Source organism: Anomalospiza imberbis, chromosome 8, assembly GCF_031753505.1.
Source record: "Anomalospiza imberbis isolate Cuckoo-Finch-1a 21T00152 chromosome 8, ASM3175350v1, whole genome shotgun sequence".
Taxonomy (NCBI): domain Eukaryota; kingdom Metazoa; phylum Chordata; class Aves; order Passeriformes; family Viduidae; genus Anomalospiza; species Anomalospiza imberbis.
Genome location: NC_089688.1, coordinates 3,162,982 through 3,189,335, shown reverse-complemented (window position 1 = coordinate 3,189,335; position 26,354 = coordinate 3,162,982). Strand labels below are relative to the sequence as shown.

Here is a 26,354-nt window from a genome sequence, read left to right as displayed (position 1 = left end):
CCATGATTCTCTGACTCTTTGCAGTGGGAATTTTGTGCTCACAATTGGGGGAAGACATTTCCAAAAGCCCAGAGCAGGCACAGGGGCAGGAGGTAACGAAGGACTGAAGGTTCTGCCATGAGGAGGAAGGCACGCCCAGAGCCCCTTTGTGCCAGCAGCTGTGGCACCGAGAGGAAATCTCAACGCACGCTCCGTGCGCACCGCGGCCGGCAGCAGCACCAGGAGGCAGCCTGACCCACAGCCAGGGAAGGCCTGGTCCAGCAGAGCTGGCCCAGGCTCAGGCTCCTAGGTGGCTACCAAGGCAGGGAAAGGTGTGGGCTGGGCGGTCACGGGCTGCAGGTGGGGAACAAACGCCTTTGCACAGGCAGTTCCTGTGGCTTTGGCCGAGCACAGGTGTTGCACCAGCTCTGCCCCACACCTCTGGCTGCTGGAGAGAGCTTCAGCCTGGTGCTTTTCCAGAAGGGACCTTCAGCCTGGTGCTTTTCCAGAGAGCCCTGCAGAGCTTTTGTGAATTGCCCTTTGCTAACACGACACTTACTGTCACTTTTCATGAGGGGTGGGATGCCTCAGTGTCTCCCATCCAGGCAGGCAGTGAGGCCTCAGCTGCCCTTGGGGTGTCCTTGGGGAGCTCAGCACGCTGCTGCAGCTTTGGAAAGGTGGTAGTGATGCCTTAAGAATGCTGCCTTAACTTTTAGCATTTATATTTTTCAGATTCTGAGCTGCTTTAGTGTGCAGTTCTGAGCTTCACATGAGGGGATGATGAGCTCTCTTCACAGAGCAGGGACACAAAACAGTTCCTTCTCCAGCTGGGGACCAAGGACAAATGATCCAGATCTCAGGCCCAAGAGCACAAACAACGTGGGCTGGAGAGAGAAAAACAAGGATGGGACTGCATGGGCTGGAGCTGGAATTGGACAATGAACTCCAATGTGCAAATGGAGCAGAACTGATCAAAGTGAGAGATCCCGTGAGCAGTCGTGCATTTTGGGACCATTTTGGTTCACCTTGGGTGCAGCCCTGGCTGGGCTCTTGTGCTGCCCAAGGTGGATCCATGGAGGCATTTTAATAAATCCCTGCTTTATTCTTTAATTCTGTCCAGCCTCTGTTCTAGGTCAGCCTTCTCAAGGCATCAATTGAGACCAAGCTTTTTTGTTGCACCAGGAACTCTTCTAAATGACCCTAGGAGATAGGAAATTACCCTGGGAATTAGGAAATGACCCTTTACAAAGAAAAGCTGTTGGCTTTTTTTTTTTTTCCTAACCTGGCTTGTTGGCTCTTTTCTTTTTCACCCTGGCTATCAAGAGCTTAAGGTGCAACTCCATAGCTGGAATTCCTCAGCACACCAATCTGGCTGCCTCTGCAAAACCTCAATCCTTTGCAAGCACGAAAGCCACGTGAAGCCTCCCGTGAAGGGAGGTGCCACAGGAGCAATCAGCACACATCTGTTAATTGGAGGACACGTGAACAGCAAGTGCCAGCGTGGCTGGGCTCTGACACAGCGTGGTCCTTTTAACTCTGGTGATGACAGAGCCACTGGCACTGCCACCACCAGCCGGGTCAGACGTGCCAGTGGGCTCTGCCTGGTAAGGGATTTTCCTCCGTGTCGTTCAGATTTGTGTCCTTTTGGAGCTGCCCTGAGGGGGGGAAAAGCATTGGTTGCTCTTTTTTATTTTTGGTCTTACCTCGCACCTTGGTGATACCACAGGTAGGTTTGCTGGGAGTATTTAAGAGGGTAGGAAAGTCTCGTGGTGTGGGAGCAGAAGGAGGGAGGCAGAGAGTCATTCACAATTCATGCTGCTGGGCTGAAGTTAAGCTCTAACTTTTGAGAGCCTGGCAAAACATTAGAAATCACATATAATGTTAACTTGTGTGCATTAAAAATAGGCCTCTGCTCAGCTCAGGAGCATCTAAGGTGATCAAAAAGGTTTCTGGTTTTTTTTCAGGCTACACTTATTTAACCAATGGCCTTCCTATGAGGCTCTACCAGTTTCAGCTCATAGGATCCTTCTGCTTACAGTGGGTTTTGGGTACACAAGCTAAGCAATAGAGAACCACGAAAAATATAGACAGAGTCATAGCCCAGACACACTAAACATGTTCCCTCCATAGCATAAACTCCCCCTTTAGGTTAATTTCCTCTGTGAGACAACTGACCCAGTGGTATTGGTTTAGTTCTTGTTTTGCACAGCTGGTTCTCTTCTTCTTGCCATTAAAAATATAAAAAAGTCTCCTGCCTAGTACCAGATCCTGTCTGTACAGTATAAAAAATTCTCATGTGGACTGCAAAGAAAAATCAAATTGGGAATTCCCTCCACTTTCCCGACCCAGAAAATTATATGTTATCTTCAGATATGTGAGGCACTGAATACATCACAACCAAGTAGAAACAAATATTCATATCAATTCCAGTAACAATAATAATCAACAATAATAACAACAGCAGCATCGGTGTTACCAGTTTTGCTGTTGTCGCTCTTGTTGCTGTTCCTATTGCTATTATTACTATCATTATCATTATTTTGTGTTGCTGTTGTTACTATTATTATTTACACAGGCACAAGATGTGGCTGTTCATTGCAATCCTGTTCCTCGTACAAGCGCCCACGAGCTCCGAAGATGCCACCAAGCAGAAAAAGGCTCTAAATCCCGAGGCTCTCATGAACGTTGTAAGCCAGGAGAACTTTGAATTTCCTGTCTGAAGGCTTGGGCACATCCAGCTGGGGGAGAGAGAGAGGGCTGGAGAGGGCTGGTGTTGTTGAGCTGCTGTGATATGACACTGCCTCCACACCATCATTAACAAGCTCCTTCTCCCAGCAGAATTAAGTGCAATTACCAGCAGGGCAGTTAGAGATGGGGATAATCCCAGACTAGATTTGATCAGATATCTTCCCAGAGGGTAGAAATTTGTGCATGGCTTCTCTCCTTCAGCAGCACCAAATCGCTCAGGGCCATACCCAGGTGAGCCCTGTGAGGCTCTGAAGCTGGGTTTAGCAGGACCCAAGATAAAATTGCTGCATTTAATCTTTCCTGCCAGCCTCGTGACAAAAAGCAATGCGTGTGCAGGACCACAGGTGGATTTTCCCAGTCCGTGGAGTTTTCAGCATACATAAAGCTCAGGCAGAACCTCGGGAGCCCTGCAATGGATCCTATGGGGTTTATCCCACTGCCCTTCCAGTCAGCCCAGCTCGGCAGGTTCCATCTGCCCCAGCACCTTATCTGCCCGGCTCATCACCTGGGAGCCTGATGTGACATGTGCTGCCGTCGGTGTCAGGCGTCAGGAAATCGGTGCCAGGCGCCAGTAAAGTGGGGTCAGGCGTCAGTAAATCTTTTTGCTCTCAATGGTTTCAAGCCCTGCGCCGCCAGCTCCCCACCCACCCACGGCTGAGCATCTCCCCTTCCCCTGGGCAGATCACTGGGGTGGGGTTTGGACAGAGCATCCTCTGTCACAAAAAGTCCTCAGCTGATCCAGAGACAGCCTGAGCAAAGCCATGTCCCAGAACTTCGGTGCTCCTCAAGTCAGATAAGCACCTTCTCTATGGAAAGTTTCCCACCTGGGTTTTTCTTCCCCCAGAGCCAGATCATCTGCCACAGAGGGTACCCCAGTGAGGAGTATGAAGTGCTGACTCGTGATGGCTACTACGTCCACCTGAACAGAATTCCTCATGGAAGAGAAAAGCCTAAGAACCGAGGTACAGCTCCATTTCAGTCAGAGCCAGAAAAAAAAAAAAAAAAAAAAAAAGCCCTGAATGTCAGCAGGGGAATGGAATGGATGAACCTGGACAGGCCGGGGAATACTCATTGTTAAAGCAAAAATACTGAATCCATGGGATTTCTGCAATTTGCACTCAAAGCTGTAGCACCAGAACACCTGGTCAAAATGCACATTTTGCATGTCCTCTGGCAGTGCAAGGAAGAGGATTTACTGGCTTTGATTTGGGGAGAGTGAATAGAGAGAATGTGGTTCAATTAACTATGCTGTTTCTTTTGCACCCAGGGGCCAAGCCAGTCGTGTTTCTCCAGCACGGGATATTTGGAGAAGGCAGCCACTGGGTGGAAAATCTAGCTAACAACAGCCTTGGCTTCATACTAGCAGACTCTGGCTATGATGTGTGGCTGGCAAACAGCCGGGGGACGAGCTGGTCCCGGAGACACCAGCACCTTTCAGCTGACCAGGTGGAATTCTGGGATTTCAGGTGGGCTGGAGCGCGTTACAAAAGCCTGGCGATGCTCTCTGCCTGTCACCAAGCTCTAGGCAGAGGTGGGTGCCTCTGAGCAGGCAAGTCAGAGCACCTGATCCCTGGCACGGCCTCCCCCGGGGAGGATGGAGGGACCTGAGCAGACATGCCTGCTGACACGGGGCCAGCACCTCCCTGCAGCTGCCGAGAGCACGGGGCACTGCCACCTGCGTGGGGACACACAGAGACACCAGCCCTCCATGGGGACACCACTGAGGCGTCCGCAAGTGTCATTGCCACCTCCCCTGCTCCTAGACCTTGTTGCTCCTTGTCCCCCCTTTTTAAGCTGCTGCTGCCTCTCCAGAGGAGAATCCCCAAGCTCATAAATAGGCTTTTAGCAAAACCTCACACAGCAGGCCTGCCTTTCACCACCTCCCACCAACAGGCACACGGGCAGGAGCCAGTGCTCCATTCCCCTGGGGCAAAGAGCATGCCAGGGAGCAGAGCTGGTGCTGTAATCCTGGTGGGACCCTGCTCTGGCTCTGCAGAGAGGCTGGGCATGGCACTGGAATGCTGGCCAGGCTCTGCACAGTCTGTTTCCTGCTCACCACGGCCGTGGGAGGACTAAGCCCTTTCAGGGGAAGATGATGCCATGGCAGGAGGGATCCATGCCAGGAATTTTCTCCTGGAAAATCAGCCCTGGATGTGAAGCTGGGCAATGCAAGGCAGCTCAAGGTAAGTTGCTGCCTCACAACCAACATCCTCATCCTCCTCCTGTGTTGCAGCTTCCATGAGATGGCAATGTACGACCTCCCGGCCACCATCGACTTTGTGCTGCAAAAAACGGGGCAGAAGCAGCTCCACTATGTTGGCTACTCCCAGGGCTGCTCAGTTGGTGAGTGCCAAAGGGTCACCCAACACCTTGACTTGAAAAAGTCCATTTTGGTGTTTGTCAGCAGAAAGCAGGGGGGTTAAGCCCTCCATGTGGGTTTAACAACCACTGAAGTGCCAAGAGAATAAAGATGTTGCCTCTCTTTGGACATCTCTTGCACCAACATTTAGCAGGAAGGTGGCAAGAGACCTCAGATTTCCAAGTGGAGATAATCAATTAAATAGATCTGGGTCCAAGTGAGCCCTCGGATTCAGCACCTGAGGAAAGATGGAGCAAGTCTGAGGTTGTTTTTCTGTTTTCTCAGCGTTTATTGCGTTTTCATCCATGCCCGAACTGGCTCAGAAAGTCAAAATGTTTTTTGCCCTGGCTCCAGTGGTGTCACTCAAGCACACCAGAAGTCCATTCATGAAGATGCAGGTCCTCGCGGACAAAAAGCTCAAGATGATTCCGGTAAGGGATTACTCCACGCCCTTCTGCCCCAAAACTGACTGGTTCTAGAGAACCAGACACAGCCCCTGGGGCTCTCTGATGCAGCAGAAAACAGTTAATTCCTGCTGATTTATTAGCACAGACACAATGCAGGCACACATACAGTCCTGGATGGTCTTGTTGAGCACGTCTTCTTTCCATCTCTAGGATAAACGTGGTCTTTATATGGGGGCATATGGGAATAAACCACACAGGACTCCATCTTCTTCATGGTGGAAAAAGCCCCTTCTTTAGTCACATAACTCCTTTTTATACAGTTTTACAGACCTCGTGTGTGACTCCAGTTGGTCAGTAGCTTTCTTGACAATTACTTTTATTAGTCATTAACAAGTTGTTACTCTGTATTGATTGGTCACTCAAACTCCTGGTGTCTACATGTAGGAAAAGCTGTTTGTGACAGAATGTTTTCATTTTTCTATCTAACTGTGTAAAACCAGTTTATACAGGTGCTGGTTGTCACTCAAACTCCTGGTGTCTACATGTAGGAAAAGCTGTTTGTGAGAGCCAGCTTTCATTTTTCTATCTAACTGTGTAAAACCAGTTTATACAGGTGCTGGTTGTTTTTACCCAGGAATAGGTTGCTATGTTAAGGAACTGCTCACACCAGGATTGCTTTCACATGGGAACTTGCAAAGGGCTAGCCTGACTTAGAAGAAATGACAGGCCGGCCAGAGCAGTGTTGACTTTATAAGGCTTTTCTTTATAATTTTTCTAGCTTACTGCAACAGAGGCAGTTGTAGGGGCCCTAGACCAAACATCTGGAAAAGAGCAGCCTTACCATGTTGATTCCATGAAAAACAGATCCTGTGCTTGGGGGAAGTGGGGGCAAAGAGGAGATTTGGGAATATTGATTTCCCTGGTGTGTGTTCAGTCAGCACCAACTCCTGCAACGACCTGTCCACATCTCCGTGGGGCAGGAGGGCAGGGGGGCAGCAGGCTTGACTCCTGGATATCCCCTTTACTGCCCAGCTGCTGGGACAGTCCAGGGGCTGGGCTGCAGGGAGGGGAAAGCAGGAAATGCCGGTGTCGCCCTTTGCTCCCGCAGCTGCTGCTGGGCAGAACGGACGCGTCGCTGCGCATCAGGAAGCTGTGGCGCTTTCTCCCCGAGCTGTGCAGGCACACGCTGCTGCACAGGCCCTGTGCCAACCTCCTCTTCCTGCTGGGTGGCTACAACGAGAAGAACCTCAACATGGTGGGTGTGCCATTCCAGTGGGGACGAGGGCCCCCAGGGCCACCGCTGTGCCACCCACCCTGCCCAGCCTGCCACAGCCACTCGCCCCCAGTGCTCGCAGCAAGCAGATCCTGCATGGGCAACACGTGTCCCTCTGCCACATGCTTTTCCTCCTGGGACAGGAAAAGGTCCCCAGGCTCTGCTGGGTAAATGTCAGTGGCCAGGTGGCCCTCACCAACACCTCTGAGTTAGGGCTGCCTGTCACTGCGACCACGCTGGGGCGCAGCCCCTGCTCTGACCCGCCTGCTGAAGCAGCCTCTGGGTGACCTCTGGCAGTCACTGAGGCCTTGAGCACAGCCCCTGAGCCCAGGCAAGGGGTCCCACAGAGCTCATCCTTCATCCCCATCACTCTCCTCCTGATGCTGCCTCACAGCAATTGGTTTTTAATGAAAATTATATTCCTGAACCTGGTCCAGCCCTTCAGGCAGCGTGACTCAGCAGTGGCTGCTCTGGGAAACACCTGGCAGCTGCCACTCCACTCCCATCCACTGGAAAGCACCCACAGCTGGGATATGTTTCCTTGCAGACACGGCTGGATGTGTACACATCCCACTACCCGGATGGCACCTCTGTCAAAAACATCATCCACTGGGCCCAGGTAGGATCCCTGACACACGGATGCTTCAGCCCTGGGATGGTCCCTTCACTGAGAGCTTGCTGTGCCCAGGGCAGACACGAGAGCTCAGGGGTCTCGGACACTGGGAAAGTAAAGGCAAGAAATCAGAAGAGCTGCTGGGTGCAGAATGAGCTGCCCTGGTGCCTCTGGGGACCAGGGGACACTGCAGTGTGTGTCCTGTGCCAGGCCAAGCAGGACAAGGGACAGGATGGGGAGGCCACAGATGGATGCTGAGAAACCCAGTTTGGGCCCCCCAGGGGTCCCCAGAGCAGAACTTGGGAACACCATGGTGCTGGTGGGTGCAAGGAGAGGCTGGGGCAACTGGGTGAGGAGGAAAATGGGGACCCAACAATGGGGACCTGTCCAAAGGGGTTCTGGACACCCTGGAGATGGACTCTGCAGCTTCAGCACTGGCCCTGCTGGAAACGGGGTCAGGCTGGAGAACCCCAGCCATGTGCCTCCTTGCAGAGCCAGATGATTGGTAATGGAAGCTGGAAAAGGACAATCGGGTTGTTGAAGGGGCTCCAGCAACACCCTGCACACACAGCTGGTGGTGAGCAGGATTTCAGAGGGAAGAGCGTGGCACCAGGGCAGCCAAGGAGACGTGTGCAACACCTCGGTTTGTCAACCCATGGCTAGGGACAGGCATGGAGCCAGAGGTCAAAAAGCCACCTGTTAAAAAAGGTGGAATGCCATCTCCTCCTGCAATGTCCCACGGGTGAGGACACCAACACCTTTCCTCATCCTGCCTGTCCTCAGCCAGCTGGCATGGTTGGAGATGGGCAGATGGAGGGCAGGACACAAACCTTTCTGAGCACCCTCTCATGACAGGAGATGCAAGACCCACACAGTAGCAGATCCATCCTCCCACAGCAGGTCCATCCTCCCACAGCAGGTCCATCCTCTCACAGTAGATCCATCCTCTCTTCCCAGGTGATAAAATCTGGAGAATTCAAAGCCTTTGACTACGGCAGCGAGAACACAGCTAGGTACCACCAGGTAGGAGCTGCCGTGGCAGTGCTGGCAGCTGGAGATGGCTGGGGGTCTGTCCAGGGTGGTGCAGGGACAGAATGGCTTCCTTGACCACCTGAGAGCTCCCGTGTCCCTGCAGGACACACCGCCCTTGTACCGTGTGGAGGAGATGCTGGTGCCCACCGCGGTGTGGTCGGGAGGGCAGGACTGGGCAGCTGACTGGAGGGATGTGCTCCAGCTGCTGCCCCGCATCAGCCACCTTGTCACCTACACCCACATCCCCGACTGGAACCACTGGGACTTTGTCTGGGGCCTGGATGCCCCTGGGCGCCTCTACAGCAGCATCCTGAAGCTGATGGAGGGGTCCTGGTAGAGCAGCAGCTCCCAGGGGAGGTGCTGGTGGCCTGGCCCCTGTCCCTCAGCTGCGACAGCCCGAGAAGAGGGTGGGACACTCCTGCTGTCCCCTCCTTCATGCTTGTGGTGATGGTGCTTTCCACGCGTCCCTTGGTTGTTGGGGTCTCTCCTCCTTGCTTGGGAGCTCCTCAAGCACCGCTGGCACCGTGCTGGGAGGGCAGCACCGGGGTCAGCCGAGGCACCGGAATAGGCAGGAGCCACCAGCCCTGCTGGAAGGGCCCCAACATGATGGTGCTGACCCAGGGACACATGGGGACCCGGCCATGACCCCACAGTGGCTGCCCAGTGGGTTGTGGATTAGAGCAGCCAGCCTGTGAGGGGGTGGGAGGGGGCTGGGCCTGTTGAGTCTGGATGTGGGGGGACAGGCTGAGAGCAGCCTCCCAGCCATGGCACACAAAGGAATGGAGGGGATGCATGAGGCCAAGCCCCTCTTGGCAGCAGCAACAGGTCTGGCCCCAGAATGCAGCCCAGGGGGTTCAGGTTGGATTTGGAGAATCCTTTTTCCCCCAAGACAAGTCCCCAGGAAGTGGAAGGTCTCCATCTGGGCCAAGCCAGGCGGGTGCTTGCATTATTTGGGCTGGGACTCGGGCCAGAGGTCCCCAGGAATGGCTGCTTGGCTCAGCACCAAGACACTGGGAATGATCATCCCTCATCCCTAGGAGCTGGTGACCCCAAATGCCCTGGGCTGGGTTGCAGGGCCACCGTCCCCCCAAGAAGCTGCTGCCAGGCTGATGTCCCCAGCCCGTCCCACCCTGCTGCTTGCTGCAAACCCGGAGGTGGGGAAAATCCCTCCAAAATAAATACTCAAAAGGGATTTCAGGAGCCTGTGCTTTGACACCTCCAGCTCTTCCTTGCATGTGAATATTTTCTGGGGAGCTGGCAGGGCCAGCAGGGACACGGTAACCCCGCAGACAGCTGGTAGAGCTGGGTGGCACAGTGGGTTCTCCGAGGGTCCCAGCTGGGAGTACCCCAGTACATCCAGTACCTTACCCCACCCCTGGGCAGGGGGCAGGAACTCTTGCTGGCAAAAAAAAACCCACCAGACAGCCTTGGGAGTGGAGAGTTTTATTGTATCCATGAAGGTTTGGGAATCACGGGTGGGAGAGAGCGCTGGGACTGGCCCTTGGGACAGCTCTGCTGGGAAGTGTGCGGCGGGACCGCGGGACGATGGGCATCCACGGCTCCTCCGCCTTGCCAGGCTGGCCCGCCACCGTGTAAGGTGGATGAGCAGGAGCAGAATGGGGAGAGGAGGAGGGTGGGGAGGTGGTCCCAGGGCTGCCCCTTCTCCAGGAGGGGCCCCTCTCCCATCCCGGCCTTCTCCCGCCCTCCATGGGTGCAGGCAGCTGGTTCATCACTGCACCGGGACCCACGGGCATCCATCCCCGCCTCCCTCCATCCACTGCCCCATCCTTCCCTCCATCCCTTCCTTCCTCCTTCCCTCCGTGCCGCGGCTCGGGCCGCTCCAGGGGCGGTGCCGTTGGCGGCGGGCGGTGCCGGCGGCGGCGGAGGGCGGTACCGGCCGGCGCGGGCGGCCATGGAGGGCAGCGGGCGGCGGGTGGTGGCGGTGGGCGCGGGGCTGGCGGGGCTGGGGGCGGCCCAGCGGCTCCGCGGACACGGCTCCCTCCGCCTGCTGGAGGCGGCGGCCCGCGCCGGCGGCCGCGTCTGCACCCGCCCCTTCGGTACGGGCGGGGAGGCCGGGGCAGGCTCCGGGAACTGGGGGTGGGCGGCACCGGGGGGCGGGCCCGAGCTGGGGCCGGGGGCGGCTGTACCGGGATGCGGGAGCTGCTGCACCTGACCGCCGGCCCGTGCGGCCGGTCCGGAGTGGGCTGGACACGTGGCGGGGGTGGCCGGTCCCGTGAGCACGCGGGGATGGAACGGAAGCCGGTCCCGGGGGGCAGCGGGGTCGCGGCAGGGCCCGCCGGCTCCGGCCGTTTCGGGGGCACGGGGCGCCGGGGGTCCCGCTGCGCCCCGAGGGCTTCTCCACGGGCACGGCTCGGGGTGACCCGCTCTCCCTCCGTCCTTCCCTCCCTCCCGGCAGCGTCGGGGCTGGCGGAGATGGGGGCACACTGGATCCACGGCCCCTCGCCGGGAAATCCCGTGTTCTGCCTGGCCTCCCGCTACGGCCTGCTGGGCCCGGAGGCCGCCCGGGAGGAGAACCAGCAGGTGGAAGCGGGGGGCCACCCCCCGATGCCGTCCGTCACCTACGGCAGCTCGGGGAAGGTGCTGAATCCCAAGGCAGTGCGCGAAGCCCGCGACCTCTTCTACGCCCTCCTGGCCTCCACCCGCGCTTTCCAGGGCTCCGAGGAGCCACCGTGGCCCAGCGTGGGCCAGTACGTGCGGGCAGAGATCGCCCGGACGGTGCCCACGATGGCGGGGGGCCAGGAGGATACCCGGCGGCTGCAGCTGGCCGTGCTCGCCGCCTGCCTCAAGCTGGAGTGCTGCATCAGCGGGACCCACAGCATGGACCTGGTGGGCCTGGAGCCCTTCGGGGAGTACGTGTCGCTGCCCGGCCTGGACTGCACCTTCCCAGGGTAAGCGCGGGGCTCCGGAGCGGGACGCGGAGCAGCGTTCCGAGGGCCGCCCCGTCCCCAGCGATGACTCCTCCCACAGTGGCTACAGCAGCTTGGCCGAGCGCCTGCTCTCGGATCTGCCCGAGGGCACCGTCCTGTTCAACAAGGCGGTGAGGACCATCCAGTGGCAAGGCTCCTTCCGTGAGGACGGGGACGATGCCAGGGTTTTCCCCGTCCGGGTGGAGTGCGAGGATGGAGATGTCTTCCTTGCTGACCACGTCATCATCACTGTCCCGCTGGGTGAGGACGCCAACACTTTCCCTTGCCCTGCCCCTGCCCTCCGACCGGCCGGCACGGTTGGAGATGGGCAAGTGGAGGGCAGGGATTGCCTAAACCCCTTCCCAGCCTCCCCTCTCCCACTGGGAAGAGGTTGGAAAGGGGTTTGGGGAGGTCAGAGCATCTCAGACGCCATTTAGGAGCCCGGCTGAGAGCTGCCCCGTTGCCTGCCCAAACTTGTGGCTGCAGGTTTCCTCAAGGAACACCACCAGGAATTCTTCCAGCCCTCTCTTCCCGAGCGGAAAGCACAGGCCATTCGCAGCCTGGGCTTTGGCACCAACAACAAGATCTTCCTGGAGTTCGAGCAGCCTTTCTGGGAGCCCGAGCAGCAGCTCCTGGAGGTGGTGTGGGAGGACGAGTCGCCCCTGGAGGAGCCCGACGCTGACCTGGAGGCCAACTGGTTCAAGAAGCTCATCGGATTCGTGGTGCTGCAGCCGCCAGAGCAGTAGGTGGCTGGGGATTTTGGGCATCCGGGCCGCCGGTGGGCACGGGGAGGAGCAGCAGCTTTCATGCCCACCTTCCCGCCCCAGGCACGGGCACGTCCTGTGCGGCTTCATCGCGGGGAAGGAGTCGGAGCACATGGAGACGCTGAGCGACGCCGAGGTGCTCAGCGCCATGACCCGCGTCCTGCGCACGATGACAGGTGCCCGCCCCGCCCTCCCCGCCCGCCCACTGCCCCGGGGGATCTGCCGATCCTACCCGAGCCCCATCCGCAGGGAATCCGAACCTGCCCGCGCCCGCGAGCGTGCTCCGCTCCCGCTGGCACAGCGCTCCCTACACCCGCGGCTCCTACAGCTACGTGGCCGTCGGCAGCTCGGGGGACGACATCGATGTGCTCGCACAGCCCCTGCCCGAGGACCCCCGGGACCCCCGGGTGAGGATTCCGCCCCAGGGGGTGCAGCGGGGACAGGCCACTGCAGGAGCACAGGGAGGTGGCAGTGCCGACCCTTTGCGGGGGTCACCAATGCTCAGGTCACTCCACGGGGGAGGGGACATTCCCACAGAAGTCGTGGACAGGCGGCTCCCTCCCAGCCTCCTTCGCAGCCTGGGCACGGCGCGGGCTGGGCGGCTAAGGAAGGGAAAGTGCCCGTTCTGGGTTCTGAATGCGGCCGGAGTGCGGGGGCGAGGCTGTTTCAGCCCAGCCCCGCGGCCCCTGTGCTCACCGCCCGCCTCCCCGCAGCCCCTGCAGCTCCTCTTCGCCGGCGAGGCCACGCACCGCACCTTCTACTCCACCACCCACGGGGCGCTGCTGTCGGGGTGGCGAGAGGCCGAGCGGCTCAACCAGCTCTTCCAGGCGCCCGTCCCCGCGCCTCACTCCTGAGGCAGCAAAATAAACCGCGGTGCTTTGCCCTTCGGTCTCCTTTATTGAGAAACGTCCGCGCCGGCGGCTTCTTCCTCTCGGTGGCGGGGTGGGTGCGGCGGGGGTGGCTCCATCGAGCGGGGGCTGCGCTGTTGATTTAATACCAGTTGGTGCTGGAGATGGTGTAGCGGGGGTCGTCCAGCGGGTCCTGCGTCGGGCCCGGCCGCGGGGGGGCCTCCGGGCCGGGTGGGCGAGGGGGTTGAGGCTCAGAAACGGCGGCACGGGGAGTGCCGGGGCCCGCGGGGGGCACGACGTGCCCCCCGCGGGCCCCGGCACTCCCCGTGCCGCCGGGAGGTGCGGCCGAACCCCCCTGAGGCCCCGGTGGCGGCGGCAGCGGCTCCGCCATCGCTGTCACGGAGGCGGCTTCCGGTCGCGCCGGAAGTGACGCGCCGGAGCCATGCGGGTGTGGGCAGCGCTGAGGGCGGCGGGGACGGTGCCGGGAGGGTTCCGGGAGCGCTTCGAGTTCGGCGGCCGCGATGTGGCCTCGTGGTTCCCGCGGCACATGGCGAAAGGTGAGGGGCGGCATTGCGGCGGATCGAGCTCCCCACCCTCCCCACCGAGCGCTCACCCCGCGCTGTGCTGTGTGCTGCAGGCCTGCGGCAGATGCGCCTGGCGCTGCGCCGCGCCGACTGCCTCGTGGAGGTGCACGACGCTCGAATATCCTCCACAGCTGCCGGAGAACCCTGTCCCTTTTCCCTCCAGACCACCCTTGCCCCTCTCCACCTGCTCTCCATCCCCCTCCCGGTACGCTCTTCCAGTCACTGTCCTTAGCGCAGCCACATTCCGCTGTCGGGCCGGAACCCCGCGCTGCAGGAGGCGCTGGGCATCCGCCCTCACGTCCTGGTGCTGAACAAGATGGATCTGGCCGATGCCCGCCGGCAGCCGGTGAGCGCCGGGGCAGGGCCGGGCAGGGCGGGGGGCAGCGGTGGTGTCACGGGCAGGTGACAGCAGTGCCTCTTCCCGTCCCCTCCAGGCGGTGTTGGAGCAGCTGAGGCAGCGGGGATGCTCGCACGTAGTCTTCACTGACTGCCAGCGTGATGTCAATGTCAAGAAGGTAGTGGGGCAGCAGCCCAGCTCAGCTCCCTGGTGAGCTCCCCCAGCCCCGTGGAGAGCCCTCGGTGCTCCAGCTGGCTGCTCCCTTTCCAGCTCTCCCAAGTCCTCTGCTCAGCCCCCGTTGTGCACATCCCGCTGTCACCGAGCGAGTGCCTGCTGCCGGCCAGGGCAGAGTGACAGCCCTGTCCCTGTCCCTCTGCAGGTTGTCCCCATGGTTGCCAGGCTGGTGGCTGATGGCCCACGCTACCACAGGGCTGAGGTGAGACACACGCACAGGGGTCACAGAATATCCTGGGTTGCAAGGGACCCACAAAGACCACTCAGTCCAGCTTCTGGCCCCACACAGACACCCCAGCAATCCCACCCCGGGCATCCCTGGAGAGGTGTCCAAACGCTCCTGGAGCTCTGGCAGCCTCGGGGCCGTGCCCATTCCCTGGGGAGCCTGGGCAGTGCCAGCACCCTCTGGGGGAAGAACCTTTCCCTGAAATCCAACCTAAACCTCCTCTGGCACAGCTCCAGCTGTTCCCTGGGTCCTGTCCCTGTCCCAGAGAGCAGAGCTTGGGGCTCCCCTGGGGAGGAGCTGCAGCCCCCAGGGAGGTCTGACCTCAGTGTGCTCTGCTCCAGCTGAACAAACCAAGTGACCTCAGCCAGCCCCTGTGTGACCCTCCAGACCCTTCCCCATCCTCGTGTCCCTCCTCTGGACATTCCCTGAGAGCTTTACATCTCTTTTATATTGTGGTGCCCAAAAACTGCCCCCAGTGCAGTGACCCCCCCCTCTCCAGCCAAGGGACAAGGCTGCTCCCACATGTGCCAGAAGTGCCTGGCAGGGCAAACGCTGGGATATTTCCCTGTGGCAGCTGCCTGTGGCTGCAAGGGGGGTGGCTGGTAACCAGCTGCTCCTTGCCTGTGTCTCCCTGGCTTCCAGAGCTCCGAGCACAACATCCTGGTGATCGGCGTGCCCAACGTGGGCAAGTCCTCGCTCATCAACTCCCTGCGGAGGCTGCACCTCAAGAAGGGTATTTCTGTACACTGCCAGGGCTCGGGGAGCAGGTGGGCACAGTGTCACCTGTGTCCCTGACTGTGTCTGTGCCCCCAGGCAGAGCCACCGCGGTGGGAGGCGAGCCAGGAATCACCAAGGCAGTGCTGTCCAGGATCCAGGTACTGTCCCTGCACCCAGGAGACCTCCAGGCTCACCGAGCCGGTCATGGAAGGTTGCTCATGTCCCCTTTGCAGCAAGACCTTAACTCAAGCTCAGTGCCTCACTCATTAGCCGTGTGGCGCTAATCACCAGCCCCGCCTCCCCCGTGCCAGGTGTGTGAGAAGCCCCTGATGTACCTGGTGGACACCCCTGGCGTGCTGCCCCCCAGGCTGGGGGATGTGGAGACGGGCATGAAGCTGGCGCTGTGTGGTGAGCGGGAGGCTGTGGCCATGGCTGTCCCCAGACGTGGCCAAGGCTGGGGTGACACTGCTGCTCACAACTCCTGCGTGTGAGGGGGTGGAAGGAGGGTTGCCAGGGCTCAGCAGGGCTTAGGGAAGCTGGGGCTTGACCCTCTTTTCCAGGAGCCATCCATGACCACCTGGTGGGGGAGGACGTCATGGCTGACTACCTCCTGTACACCCTGAACAAGCAGCAGCAGTTCAGGTGAGCGGGCAGGGAAGCAGAGAGGGGTCCCAGGAGGGTGATGGAGATGCCATGCCCAGGGAATTTTGGGAGGAGGCGGTGCCAGCAGGGTGTGAGCCATGTCCTCTGGCAGGTACGTGCAGCGCTACGGGCTGGGCCAGCCCTGTGACCACATCGAGCCCCTGCTCAAGCACGTGGCCCTCAGCCAGGGCCGCACGCAGAAGGTGAAGGTGCTCACAGGCACAGGTGGGTGATCCGGGGTGCAGGGCTGGGAGTTTTGGGAATCAGGCTGCGCTGACACTCCTGTATCCACTGCCATCTCCAGGGAATGTCAACATGATGATGCTCAACTACCCAGCTGCTGCCTACGAGTTCCTGCGGGACTTCCGAGCAGGACACCTGGGCAGGGTGACACTGGACTGAGACCTGTCACTGGCCAGGCACTGCCTGTAGCCGTGTGGACTGGGGACACCTCAGCAGGGAGCTATGGGGTCTGATTGAAGCGGCTCTGCCAGGGCTGTCCACGGTTTTGGGCAAGAGGCCAGAGGGACAGGCTGCCCTGTGGTGTCGCTGTTGTTAGGCTCCCATGAAGTGCTGTGCCCGCCCTGGAGAGCCTGGGGCAGGGCTGGTGCCTCCGGCTGGCACCTGGAAGCTGCCAGGGAGCTGTTCCTCGCTGGGTTTAGCCTGCTCTGGAGTCTCCATCCCGAAATAAAGCCTTGTGTGGGCAGGGGCCGGGCGCTGGCCATCCCAGGGACCCGCCCCTCGCCCCGCATCCAGCCACACCTGCTTTCACCCAGTTTTATTGCCGCCTCCTCGGCCTCCGGACACGGCGAGGCCACGGACAGGGGCGCGGCGCAGTGGGGTGCCCGAGCCGGCGGGGTTTGGCTCGGTGTGGAGGGGTGGTGGTGGTGGTGGAGGGTCTTCCGCAGGGGTCCTGCCCCGCCGGCGGTGCGTGGCCATAGCCCCGGGAGCCGCTGCTCGCCCGGGGCATGGGGCTCAGCCCCGTGCGGGGCGGCCGGTCCTCGCGGCGTCGTGAGTGCACCGGGCACAGTCAGGTCCCCCGAAGTCCATCAGCGGCGGAGGAGGGCGGCCAGCGGACAGAGCCAGGGCAGCGCCCGGCTCGGCGGGGTCCCGGCCGGCGCGGCGGAGGTCCAGGCGCTGGCGGCCGCCGTCCAGTTGCCGTCGCGGTACTCGACGCCGTCTCCCGCTTGCAGCTCTCCGGACAGCCGGGCCCGGCGCAGGGCCGCCCCCGCCGCCACGCCGGCCGCCGCTCCCGCCGCCGCCGCCCCCGCCACGCGCAGGGCCGCCCCGGCAGAGCCGTACCGGGGCACGGCCGCCCTCGGCCGGCCGCGGGCCGCCCCCCGCGCCGCGCCGCGGGCCGCCCCGCGGGCGCCGCCGCGCCCACCCTTGCCGGCCACCGTGTCGCAGAAGGTGGCGGCCAGCAGCACCAGCGCCCAGCACGCCGCCGCGCTCCGCCGCATCCCGCACCTGCCGCAGGGAGGGAGGGAGAGCCCCGCCGCTCAGCCGCGCCCGGCCGCGGGCGGGGGACCGCGCACCGCCGTGTCCCGCTTGCGCGTGTGCTGCGGCCGCGCACGCGTGTGTCACGGCACACGCAGCTACCCGCGCGTTGCATAAACGCGCTCCCCCCGCCCCTGCGGATGATGCTCCCGCACACACTCGCACACGCGCGCTCTGCAGAACCCTGTGGGTGATGTTCCGCACAGCCGCGGGGACGACACGCTCACGCACACGCTCGCACCCACGCGTTTCCCTGTCTTCACACACACCTCCTCTCCTCCCTCCCCACCCGCGGGGCTCACCGGACCCGGGGATGCCGCCGGCTCGTTCCGCTCCTCTCCACTCCTCCCTGGCCGCGCTCCCGCTTCCGCGCTCCCGCCGCGCCCCCCGCACTCCCCCCAAGTCCCCGCGCGGGGGGCGGCGGGGGAATCCCCCCTCCTCACCCTTTCCCCTTCCCTTCCCGTTCCCCGCGGCGCCTCTAAACGCCCCACACCCCGCCGCCCCGGCCCCGCCCGCGCCCCGCGGGGCAGCACGGCGGGACCCCCGCTCGGCGCGGCGATCGGGCCCCGCGCCCCCTCCCACGGCCCGGGGTCGCGGCCCCGCCCCGCGGCCCCGCCTCGGCCAATGGGGACGGCGCCTCGCGGGGCGGGGCCGGCTGCACCAATGGGCGGCGGCGGGAGGGGCGGGGCTGGCTCCGCGCTCCGCCATGGCCGCCCCGCTGCGAGCGCTCCTGCGCCCCGCCGCCGCCGCCGCCGCCGCCGCCGCGCTCCCCCGAGCGCGCCTCCCGCCGCCGCTCCGCGCCCCCCGCGGCGCACGGAGCTGCAGCGCCGGTGAGCACCGGGGCTCCGGGGGGGCACCGCGGGTGGGTGGGCTTGGCCCAGCCCAGTGCTCGGCGCCGGGCACCGGGTCCCTGCACCGGGCACGGTCGTAGCGCCGGGCGGGCATGTGCCCATCGATCTGCTCGTGGTCCCTGGGCTGCGCACCAGTCCACGGCACCGGGCAGCGGGACCCAGCACAAGGTCCCAGCACAGGGCCTGTGCCCAGCGAGTTGCACGTGGTTCCGGAGCTGCGCTCCAGAGCCCATCACCGAGCACCGGGGCCCTGCGCCATGTATGGGCACCGGCACTGCGGCCCAGCACCGGCCACCGGGATCGCTGGACCGTGCACCAGATCCCAGCACTGGGTGCGTGGACCACGCACACTGTCCCAGCATAGGGTGGCCACGGGGCTTCATCTTCGCGGGCTAGGGTGGCACTGGGAGAGCCTGTCCTGCCGGCTGCCGGTGACCGCTGACATCAAGGTCGCCTTTAAATAGCATGGAGTGACGGCGGCCAGGCGTTGCCGAGGGTGGCCGGGGGTCCGCCCGGTGCCCGGCAGCCGGTGGGCTAACGGGGCAGTGCTCGTGTGGCGGGCAGGGGCTGCATTCCAGTACCTGCTGGTTCAGAAGACGGGGGCACAGAAGAACGTGGGGCTGATCCAGCTGAACCGGCCGCAGGCGCTCAATGCGCTCTGCGAGGGACTCATGGCAGAGCTGCAGCAGGTGCTGGAGGCCATGGAGAGCGACCCGGAGGTGGGAGCCATCGTCCTCACCGGCAGCCAGAAAGCCTTCGCAGGTAGGACGGGGCCCTCTGCTCACCCCAAAGTTTTGGAGGGGACTGGCGTCCCACTGCACTTCCCTTTGCAGCTGGCGCAGACATCAAGGAGATGCAGAATAAAACTTTCCAGGAGTGCTACAACAGTGGCTTCCTCGCCGGGTGGAACAAGGTCTCTGTTGTCCGCAAACCCATCATCGCAGCTGTCAATGGCTACGCCGTGAGTGTCCCCCACATCTCCCTGCACCCCCTGTCCCCACCCCAGCACCCCCTGACCCGTCTCTGCCTCCCCTGTGCCAGCTGGGAGGCGGGTGCGAGCTGGCCATGATGTGCGACATCATCTACGCCGGGGAGAAGGCGCAGTTTGGGCAACCCGAAATCCTGCTGGGAACCATCCCAGGTGAGCAGCAGGCACCTGCCAGGGGCTTCCTTCCCAGCTGGGGTGGGGACACCCAGGTACCCCTCTCTGAACCTCTCCCTTCCCTAAATGCCCCAGGCGCCGGCGGGACGCAGAGGCTGACCAGGGCAGTGGGGAAGTCGCTGGCAATGGAGATGGTGCTCACCGGGGACCGGATTTCAGCAAAGGAGGCAAAGGAGGCAGGTAGGGGCATGGGACAGCCCTGGCACTGCAGGGGTCTGGAGGAGAGCCATCCCCCCACTTCCCACTGTGCATCCTAGGTCTGGTCAGCAAGGTCTACCCCGTGGAGAAGCTGCTGGACGCAGCCATTGCCTGTGCTGAGAAGATTGCCAGCAACTCCAAGCTGGTGGCTGCCATAGCAAAGGAGTCAGTCAATGCTGGTAGGGGCTGGGGGCTGACTGGGAACCCCTTGGGGGATCTGCAAGGCCGGGCACAGGGGTCTCCCCAACTTCTCCCTTGCTTTCAGCCTTCGAAACGACGCTGACAGAGGGGAACAGGACAGAGAAGCGCCTCTTTTACGCCACCTTTGCCACCGTGAGTAGGGGGATCAGCCCTGTGGCATGAGGGACAGCAGGGTCGCTGCAGTCCCCCCGAACCTCACTGTCACCTCCCCTCTCTGCTTGTCCCAGAGTGACCGCAAGGAGGGGATGACAGCATTCGTGGAGAAGCGCAAGGCCAACTTCACCGACAGCTGAGCCCTAGGAGCTGCAGGTCCCTGGGGTGCTGCAGGTCCCCACGGCCTCCTGCAGCCCGTCCACCCCCGCCTTACCCCGCAGAGGGGACCGGGACCCATCGGCGAGCCATACTTGATTGGGGTGACAGCCAGAAGTGGGGACCACCTCTGCCTTCGCTATTAAAGGGTTTTCTAGGTGCTGCTGGGAGATGGGGCATCCTTGCTGCAAGGTCCTGCCTTAGCTGGGAAATGTTGGGGTTCAGTGAGCCCCTCCACACTCCCTCACTGCTCTTTGACACTGGGCTGGGCAAGAGCAGCCTCATGGAACGTAGGTCTGGGTGCTGCCCAGGAAGGGGACAGCCTGTGGCACCTTCTGGGGCACAACACTGATGTGCTAAGTTTGCCTCAGCCTCACCTGGGCTGAACTGAGGCTAGGATGATAGGCTGAGTCTCCTGTCCTAGGGCATCGTCCTCGCCTTGCCTGGCACCTTGGGGTAATCCTGAGGGAGTTCCTGCAGGTTTGGAGGCCCTGCAATTAGCAGCAGGTTTCTGGCAGTAATGAGGAGCCCACCAGGACATGGAGAGGGGAGTGGGTTTATTGGTGAGGCTCAAGGCTCAGTAGGAAGGGACAAATTTCCCCAGAAAACCCCAGAGGCAGCTCCCACCCCTCATTTCACAGCCCGGGCACATCTCCACTCAGCCGTGGTGGATGTAGTCAAGATCCTCCTCCGGGCCATTCTGCACCTTCGGGGCCAGCATCCAGAATGGCATACGGGCATTGACCTCCCTGGCATCATCCTGGGGGTGGTACAGGTGGTCACGATCCTCCTCCGGGCCATTCTGCACCTTCGGGGCCAGCATCCAGAATGGCACACGGTCACGGGCCTCCCTGGCATCATCCTGGGAGTGGTAGAGGTGGTCACCATCCTCTTCTGGTCTTGACTGGAGTTGGGGTGGGCCCCTCTGAGCCCAGGCACTGCTGGAGAAGACCTTTATACCTGGTTCACCCTCCTCTGGTGCTCCTACGCCCAGGATGCTGGAAGAGGGGAACAAAATTGAGGAGAGCTTGCCAAATACCCCCCTGTCCCAGGAGAATCCTAGCCCAGTGGAGGGCAGGGACCCTGGTGAGGTTGCCCACAACCCAGGAAGCACCAGTTGGGATCTCAGGGTGCAAAAGGGCTAACTTAAATATTTGTTTCACAGAAGGAATAGATAAACCAGCTGGATGCTCAGGGAGTTTGCATAATTTGGGGAGGAAGGGAGATGGAGATCCCTTCATTTTGGGGGGCACAAAGCTACGGTTTATTCCCCCATGAAACACGTTCCATTCTGGGGTGTTGCTTCATTGGTTTTTGCAAGCCAGATGCAAGCACCTCTTACCTTTCCTCAGCCAAATCCTGCTCCGTGGCCAGGTCCTTCCACCAGGAGCTGCTCAGAGCCTGTGGGAAGAAAAGGGGGTTCCAAGGAGGGGGCACGGGTCACACGTGGGTCCCCTCATCAGAGGGGGCAGCAGAAGGGCAGGTCGAGGCAGGGCTCACCTGGCTGCTGCCGGGTGCCAGCAGGAGGAGGGCCATGCCCAGCAGGATGGTCACACTTCGGAGCCCCATGGTCCTCGAGTGGAGAAGAGCGAGATGGCAGAGACGTGGTGGCACAAGCCGTGTGGCTGGTGCTGGCCCAAACCCTGTTCCCGTGCCCACAGCTCCTCCCTGACCCCAGCACCCCTTGTGCCCACCGGGGCTGGCAGGGACCTACCTGTCCGTGGCTGCCTTGTCACACCTGCCTCGCACTTTGCCCGCCCCGTGGCAGCCTGGTGGCACTGGGTGGACCCAGGTGCCGCTGCCACCCATCCCACATGTCCCTCCCGGCTCTGGGTGGACCCAGGTGCCGCTGCCACCCATCCCACGTGTCCCTCCCGGCCCTGGGTGGACCCAGGTGCTGCTGCCACCCATCCCACGTGTCCCTCCTGGCCCTGGGTGGACCGAGGTGCTGCTGCCACCCATCCCACGTGTCCCTCCCGGCTCTGGGTGGATCCAGGTGCCACTGCCACCCATCCCACGTGTCCCTCTCGGCCCTGGGTGGACCCAGGTGCTGGTGCCACCCATTCCGTGCTTCTGCTCCGGGACATGGCACCCCGTGCACCCCTGGGCTCTCCAGGATAGGCAGGTCTGTGTCCTCCTGCCAGTGCACGATCTCTGGAGAGATGGGAAATTCAAGTTTTGGCTTGAAGTAAGGATTTTTGACAGCCACTGGCCAGCTGGGAAAAACTTTGTTGCCCATGGACTCTGGGAAAAGCTGGTGGCCTAGAAGAGAGACAATCAGTGACTTCAATTGTTTCCCAACAGCCAGGGCGGGCCTTGGGGACCCTGGGCACTGGGAAAAGGGAATTCCCAGGTCAGAACTCCTGGACCTGAACACAGTTAAGGGAGAGCAGACTGGGCTGCTGCCTGACCTTTGTACCACCACATGCCAAAGCCTGCAGGCATCTCCAGCAGTGTGGGGCCTGCTTCCTGTTCCCAGATATCCCAGGGGAAAAATGCCTCGTTCGGGGCTTTAGTGTTGGGAAGTGATTTTTGGTCCCTGCTGAGAGATGTCCCTGGGCAGATGTGTGGCTGCAGGGTTTGCTTGCTGGGGACAGCACTCTCCAGAGCCCACGGAGCAGGGATTAGGGCTGGACAAGAAGCTGGATGAGTTTTAAACAGAGCAAAGCTTTTTAAAACTCACTGGGAAATCTCCTACATCTCCGTAAACATCATTCCCTGCTCCCATTTGCAAGGATTTTTCAAAGCCCCTTTGATCTTCTATTCCTCACAGAGAGGGGGAAGGGAAAAAATTGCAATTATAGATCCTAAGCTTCTTGGATAAACATTGTTCCAGAAACCTCTTTTTTTCCCCTTGTGCACAATTTTTGAGTGTCAGGATTCACCAGGACCCCAAGATCAGTGGCTGTGTTTCCAGTTTTATCCAGGAGGATGAGATTAAAAAGGAAGGGAAAGGAAAGAGGGAAAACAACCTCCATCCCAACCTGATTTTGGCAGCATTTGCAGCAAAGGGATGGAGGTTCATTCCACACATCTGACTCTGCCTGGGCTTCAAAATAGCACTTAAACTGTCTATGGAGCAATTTTGTAAAAAATCCTTTTATTTTTTCACCTGGTTGGAATAACTTTATTTTAACTCCCAGTGAAAATGCTTCTCCTGGCCCAGACAAACTTTTCAGAGCAGGTGCCGGGGTGCAGAGGAGACTTCAGCAAGATGGAGGAAGTCAGAACTGAGAACCAATGGGGTTTTTTCCCTCCATTTTCTTTTCTCAGTTATTCCAGCTTCCATACAGTCACGTTGTCATCTTGTAACTTCTTGAATCCATTTTTTTACTCTCAAGACGCAAAAAATAAACCACCCAGTCCTGTGCAGCCTCAGCTGCAGGACAGTTTCCTTAACACCTCACCACACATTCTGGGTTCCCCTTCCTCAAATCTTGAGGATTCTTAACTCAGTCGGGTGGTGACAGTTCTGTTTGACATCAGGAGCATGTGCCCAAGTGCTGGCAGAGCTTTAATTAGTTTGGGTGGTTTATTCCACGGAGTGGGAACTGGAAATATCCCTGGTGGCACTGGCTCCATGCCTGCTCATCTTGCACAAATCTGCTGCACTGACCTTCAGACTTTTTTCCGTGGTCCTTTAAATCCTCGGGTGGCACCTTGTCCAAAGCAAATTGTGGATGGGATCCTGGAAAGGGAGACAGGCTTTAATCCATGTTAAGAGCCCAGCCCTCACAAGCTCACTGGGATGCTTAATGCTCTGTGGGGCATTTTAAGCTTCCAGAGTGGGAAGAGCAAGGTACGGGAGGAGGAGGACATGTAAATCACCAAATAATTCAAAGAATGGGTGAAATACTGGTTGGATTTCCTGTGCACTCTGCACATTCCTGTCCCGGAGGCCTCTTTACAACAAGGCGTGTTACCAAGTGTAACACTTGGACAACTGCAGTGGTTGATAATGAGGAGCAGGAGAGCAGAGGCAGAATCCTGCAATACCTCGGGAAGAGATCAGCTAGGCAGACAAGCACAGCTCCCACAGCATACCCACGTCCTGCTCTTCTTTACACTTCCTTCTTTCAAAAACGGCTTTGGAAGCACACATGGGATTCCTGTCTGGTTTATCTTCAGCACAGGAACACCCCAAGCCATGCTGCAAAGGGCTGATAAGATGCAGTGCTCCCCGCCCCTTTTGCCCCCGAGGCCAAAGTACTGACCTGGATTTGTAGAGCCGTTTCTCCGGCAGCGAGGGGCCGGGGCTGGCTGCAGGCTGAGAGATCTCCATATTCTCCTCAGGCCCTGTTTCCATGGGATTCACTTGGAATTGCTCTGCCATCTCCACGCTCACATCCATGGGCACACTGATGCCCTGCTCCATGGGAGAGCTTGTGTGCTTGGAGCCACTGCAGAGACAAAATTTTACATCCTGGCTCAGGAGCTGCCACATGAGCCCAGAGCTAAGGAAATCAAAGGTACTTCATGAGGAAACGAGTCCATCTGGGATGGATTCCTTCCCAATATCCCAACTATCCCTGCCCTCTGGGAATGGGAAGCCATTCCCTGTTTTCCTGGCACCCCATCCCTTGTAAAGAGTCTCTCTCTCCATGTTTCCTGTAGCCCCCTCAGGCACTGGAAGGCCACAATTAGGTCACCTCAGAGCTGAACAATCCCAGTTCCCTCACACTTTCCTTGCAGGACAGGAGGAAAGTTCTGCAGTTACCTTTTCACCTTCTTGGGCCTGTCAAACCGAAAGTCAGCAGGATAAAGGTGCACGGTCACCAAGTGATCCTTCCTGTCCTTGCTGCTCTTGAACTTCTCCGTGCAGCCTTCCACCAGGCACTGGTACTGAAAGGCAGGGAGGAGAAAGGAAAAAAGACATAACTGGAAAAAAACACAAGCGCACACCAGCCACGAGGCAAGGGCTGGGCACGGCAGCTCACCATATTTTGCTTCTCAGCCATTATCTGGAAGAGGGAGTCGTGCCACTCCAAGATGTGGATATCTAGGAGATTCCCAGAGGGAAAGGAGCGCTTGCAGAAGGAGCAGACGTTCCTGTGCAGGGTGTTGTAGTGGTGCTCGTAGCTCTCCAGCGTGTCAAACACCTGGCTGCAGCCGGAGATGTGGCAGCTGAACTCGGACACCCTGCAGGGAAAGCAGGACTTTAAGCTAAATTACAGCCTTAATTTCAGCTGCAAAAATCCCCTCTAGGTGACTTTATCAGAGAATCCCAGGATGGCTTGGGTTGGATTGGCCCACAAAGCTCATCTGATTCCAACCCCTTGCCATGGGCAGGGGCACCTTCCACTAGGCCCTCACCTGCAGCCACAACACTTGTGGCATTTTTTTGTGACTAAATTTACACACATTTACTTAAATTTAAATGCCAGGTGCAATGGAACAAAGATCGTGATGGTGCTGGCGGCTGGAAACTTATTTGCCATTGGAAACTTATTAACCATTATGGCTCCTGTTAAATGGTGCTTCGGTGAAGAACAAACAAGCCATTAATAAATAAATTAGCTGTCCGAGCTAAAAGCCGCAGTTGTGGACGACAGCTCAGTGCCAGCGCTTTTTTAAGAGGCATCCACAGGTGAACCTCGCACAACACTCAAAAGCACCTCCCGGCTTTTAAACACAAGAGCGAGATTCTCCCCCAGGAGAATCTCCACGCCTTCCCGCGTGGAGCTGTGCCAGCTGCAGCAGCCCAGAGCTGCCCCTGGACCCCTGGCAGTGCCCAAGGCCAGGCTGGACAGGGCTTGGAGCAGCCTGGGACAGCGGGAGGTGTCCCTGCCCATGGCAGGGGGAAGGAACGAGATGATCTTTAAGGAGCCTTCCAACCCAAACCATTCCTCGATTCCATGACGGGCGGACTCAGAGCTCGCCCGCAGCTGTGGCGACGAGACCGCCTCACTTACTTGGGTCTCTCGGCCACCTCCTCGAGGCTGGTGAGGACGCCCTGCAGGTAGAGGTGCCTGTGCACGTCCCCATCCTAGAGAGGAGCAGAGAGCGGCGGTGGGCGGGCGGGCAGGGCCGCAGGACACAGCGCAAAGCCTCCTGCTCCGCGGAAAGCGCACAGCCCCGCGGGGCCGCCTCACCTCGAAGAGCGGGTGTTGGGGGCCGAGGCGGAGGCGGCGGGGGGCGAAGGTGAAGGGCGGCGTGGGCCGAGGGGGGCGCGGGGCTGGGGGATGCTGAGGGAGCGGCGGGAGCCCCTCACGGAGCAGCGGCCGAAGGCGCGGCGGCAGCGGCAGCATGGCGCGGGCAGCGCAGTGCGCGTGCGCGGGCCGCGCTTCCCGGCGGCGGCGGCGGCACTTCCGGGCGGGCAGGTAGGGAGGAAGGGAAAGGGAATGGAATGGAATGGAATTAAATTGAATTGGATTAATTAATAGAATGGGATAGCATGGGGTAGAGCAGGGCACGGAGGGTGGGGCGCGGCGCGGCGCAGCAGGACG

The 26,354-nt window shown here is 60.2% G+C and overlaps 7 protein-coding genes across 8 annotated transcripts; 4 read left to right on the top strand and 3 right to left on the bottom strand.

Annotated features, from left to right (window-relative positions):
- Positions 1-2,496: 2,496 nt before the first annotated feature.
- On the top strand, positions 2,497-9,164 carry LOC137477792 (lipase member M-like). 2 transcript variants are annotated; one of them, XM_068196998.1, is made up of 9 exons: positions 2,497-2,666; positions 3,572-3,689; positions 3,995-4,193; positions 4,961-5,070; positions 5,372-5,517; positions 6,602-6,748; positions 7,314-7,385; positions 8,337-8,402; positions 8,515-9,164. In XM_068196998.1, the coding sequence occupies exons 1-9, from the start codon at positions 2,562-2,564 to the stop codon at positions 8,746-8,748; spliced, it is 1,197 nt and encodes a 398-aa protein (XP_068053099.1). In that variant the 5' UTR covers positions 2,497-2,561; the 3' UTR covers positions 8,749-9,164. The 2 variants fall into 2 exon arrangements, with proteins under 2 accessions (XP_068053099.1, XP_068053100.1); XM_068196999.1 differs by lacking the exon at positions 6,602-6,748.
- A 1,077-nt stretch (positions 9,165-10,241) lies between these two features.
- Positions 10,242-12,985, top strand: PAOX (polyamine oxidase). The gene is made up of 7 exons (XM_068196991.1): positions 10,242-10,468; positions 10,828-11,320; positions 11,400-11,599; positions 11,825-12,080; positions 12,166-12,278; positions 12,352-12,509; positions 12,816-12,985. The coding sequence occupies exons 1-7, from the start codon at positions 10,324-10,326 to the stop codon at positions 12,954-12,956; spliced, it is 1,506 nt and encodes a 501-aa protein (XP_068053092.1). The 5' UTR covers positions 10,242-10,323; the 3' UTR covers positions 12,957-12,985.
- A 47-nt stretch (positions 12,986-13,032) lies between these two features.
- MTG1 (mitochondrial ribosome associated GTPase 1) lies at positions 13,033-16,449 on the top strand. The gene is made up of 12 exons (XM_068196993.1): positions 13,033-13,222; positions 13,290-13,507; positions 13,588-13,654; positions 13,778-13,880; positions 13,969-14,049; positions 14,251-14,307; positions 14,974-15,064; positions 15,145-15,206; positions 15,360-15,456; positions 15,609-15,690; positions 15,803-15,915; positions 15,995-16,449. The coding sequence occupies exons 2-12, from the start codon at positions 13,393-13,395 to the stop codon at positions 16,090-16,092; spliced, it is 966 nt and encodes a 321-aa protein (XP_068053094.1). The 5' UTR covers positions 13,033-13,222; positions 13,290-13,392; the 3' UTR covers positions 16,093-16,449.
- Positions 16,450-16,455: 6 nt separating this feature from the next.
- Positions 16,456-17,760, bottom strand: SPRN (shadow of prion protein). Its single transcript, XM_068196997.1, has 2 exons — positions 17,490-17,760; positions 16,456-17,157 (listed from the first exon to the last, which is right to left on the bottom strand). Exon 2 carries the CDS (start codon positions 17,148-17,150, stop codon positions 16,740-16,742), a length of 411 nt encoding a protein of 136 aa, XP_068053098.1. The 5' UTR covers positions 17,151-17,157; positions 17,490-17,760; the 3' UTR covers positions 16,456-16,739.
- A 93-nt stretch (positions 17,761-17,853) lies between these two features.
- On the top strand, positions 17,854-20,078 carry ECHS1 (enoyl-CoA hydratase, short chain 1). The gene is made up of 8 exons (XM_068196992.1): positions 17,854-18,017; positions 18,603-18,800; positions 18,872-18,999; positions 19,080-19,179; positions 19,276-19,380; positions 19,458-19,577; positions 19,664-19,731; positions 19,827-20,078. Exons 1-8 carry the CDS (start codon positions 17,894-17,896, stop codon positions 19,890-19,892), a joined length of 909 nt encoding a protein of 302 aa, XP_068053093.1. The 5' UTR covers positions 17,854-17,893; the 3' UTR covers positions 19,893-20,078.
- Positions 20,079-20,449: 371 nt separating this feature from the next.
- On the bottom strand, positions 20,450-21,569 carry PRAP1 (proline rich acidic protein 1). The gene is made up of 3 exons (XM_068196996.1): positions 21,409-21,569; positions 21,251-21,309; positions 20,450-20,906 (listed from the first exon to the last, which is right to left on the bottom strand). Exons 1-3 carry the CDS (start codon positions 21,475-21,477, stop codon positions 20,567-20,569), a joined length of 468 nt encoding a protein of 155 aa, XP_068053097.1. The 5' UTR covers positions 21,478-21,569; the 3' UTR covers positions 20,450-20,566.
- A 1,422-nt stretch (positions 21,570-22,991) lies between these two features.
- On the bottom strand, positions 22,992-26,172 carry ZNF511 (zinc finger protein 511). Its single transcript, XM_068196994.1, has 6 exons — positions 26,001-26,172; positions 25,821-25,894; positions 24,846-25,047; positions 24,626-24,750; positions 24,123-24,308; positions 22,992-23,596 (listed from the first exon to the last, which is right to left on the bottom strand). Exons 1-6 carry the CDS (start codon positions 26,154-26,156, stop codon positions 23,527-23,529), a joined length of 813 nt encoding a protein of 270 aa, XP_068053095.1. The 5' UTR covers positions 26,157-26,172; the 3' UTR covers positions 22,992-23,526.
- Positions 26,173-26,354: the final 182 nt, after the last annotated feature.

What these genes read in the sequence shown, in the direction of transcription:
- PRAP1 (XM_068196996.1), bottom strand. Translation starts at nt 21,477, where the DNA reads ATGGGGCTCCGAAGTGTGACCATCCTGCTGGGCATGGCCCTCCTCCTG. An exon ending in TGGCACCCGGCAGCAGCCAG is followed by an intron (nt 21,310 to 21,408) that starts GTGAGCCCTGCC and finishes TTCTTCCCACAG; the next exon opens with GCTCTGAGCAGCTCCTGGTG. An exon ending in CAGGATTTGGCTGAGGAAAG is followed by an intron (nt 20,907 to 21,250) that starts GTAAGAGGTGCT and finishes CCCCTCTTCCAG; the next exon opens with CATCCTGGGCGTAGGAGCAC.
- LOC137477792 (XM_068196998.1), top strand. Translation starts at nt 2,562, where the DNA reads ATGTGGCTGTTCATTGCAATCCTGTTCCTCGTACAAGCGCCCACGAGC. An exon ending in AGAAAAGCCTAAGAACCGAG is followed by an intron (nt 3,690 to 3,994) that starts GTACAGCTCCAT and finishes TTTTGCACCCAG; the next exon opens with GGGCCAAGCCAGTCGTGTTT. An exon ending in AAAAGCTCAAGATGATTCCG is followed by an intron (nt 5,518 to 6,601) that starts GTAAGGGATTAC and finishes TTGCTCCCGCAG; the next exon opens with CTGCTGCTGGGCAGAACGGA.
- ZNF511 (XM_068196994.1), bottom strand. Translation starts at nt 26,156, where the DNA reads ATGCTGCCGCTGCCGCCGCGCCTTCGGCCGCTGCTCCGTGAGGGGCTC. An exon ending in CCCAACACCCGCTCTTCGAG is followed by an intron (nt 25,895 to 26,000) that starts GTGAGGCGGCCC and finishes GCTCCTCTCTAG; the next exon opens with GATGGGGACGTGCACAGGCA. An exon ending in TGGCTGAGAAGCAAAATATG is followed by an intron (nt 24,751 to 24,845) that starts GTGAGCTGCCGT and finishes CCTGCCTTTCAG; the next exon opens with TACCAGTGCCTGGTGGAAGG.
- SPRN (XM_068196997.1), bottom strand. Translation starts at nt 17,150, where the DNA reads ATGCGGCGGAGCGCGGCGGCGTGCTGGGCGCTGGTGCTGCTGGCCGCC.
- PAOX (XM_068196991.1), top strand. Translation starts at nt 10,324, where the DNA reads ATGGAGGGCAGCGGGCGGCGGGTGGTGGCGGTGGGCGCGGGGCTGGCG. An exon ending in GTGCTGCAGCCGCCAGAGCA is followed by an intron (nt 12,081 to 12,165) that starts GTAGGTGGCTGG and finishes TTCCCGCCCCAG; the next exon opens with GCACGGGCACGTCCTGTGCG. An exon ending in AGGACCCCCGGGACCCCCGG is followed by an intron (nt 12,510 to 12,815) that starts GTGAGGATTCCG and finishes GCCTCCCCGCAG; the next exon opens with CCCCTGCAGCTCCTCTTCGC.
- ECHS1 (XM_068196992.1), top strand. Translation starts at nt 17,894, where the DNA reads ATGGCCGCCCCGCTGCGAGCGCTCCTGCGCCCCGCCGCCGCCGCCGCC. An exon ending in CGCACGGAGCTGCAGCGCCG is followed by an intron (nt 18,018 to 18,602) that starts GTGAGCACCGGG and finishes TGTGGCGGGCAG; the next exon opens with GGGCTGCATTCCAGTACCTG. An exon ending in AAAGGAGTCAGTCAATGCTG is followed by an intron (nt 19,578 to 19,663) that starts GTAGGGGCTGGG and finishes CCTTGCTTTCAG; the next exon opens with CCTTCGAAACGACGCTGACA.
- MTG1 (XM_068196993.1), top strand. Translation starts at nt 13,393, where the DNA reads ATGCGGGTGTGGGCAGCGCTGAGGGCGGCGGGGACGGTGCCGGGAGGG. An exon ending in CCGATGCCCGCCGGCAGCCG is followed by an intron (nt 13,881 to 13,968) that starts GTGAGCGCCGGG and finishes CGTCCCCTCCAG; the next exon opens with GCGGTGTTGGAGCAGCTGAG. An exon ending in GAAGGTGCTCACAGGCACAG is followed by an intron (nt 15,916 to 15,994) that starts GTGGGTGATCCG and finishes TGCCATCTCCAG; the next exon opens with GGAATGTCAACATGATGATG.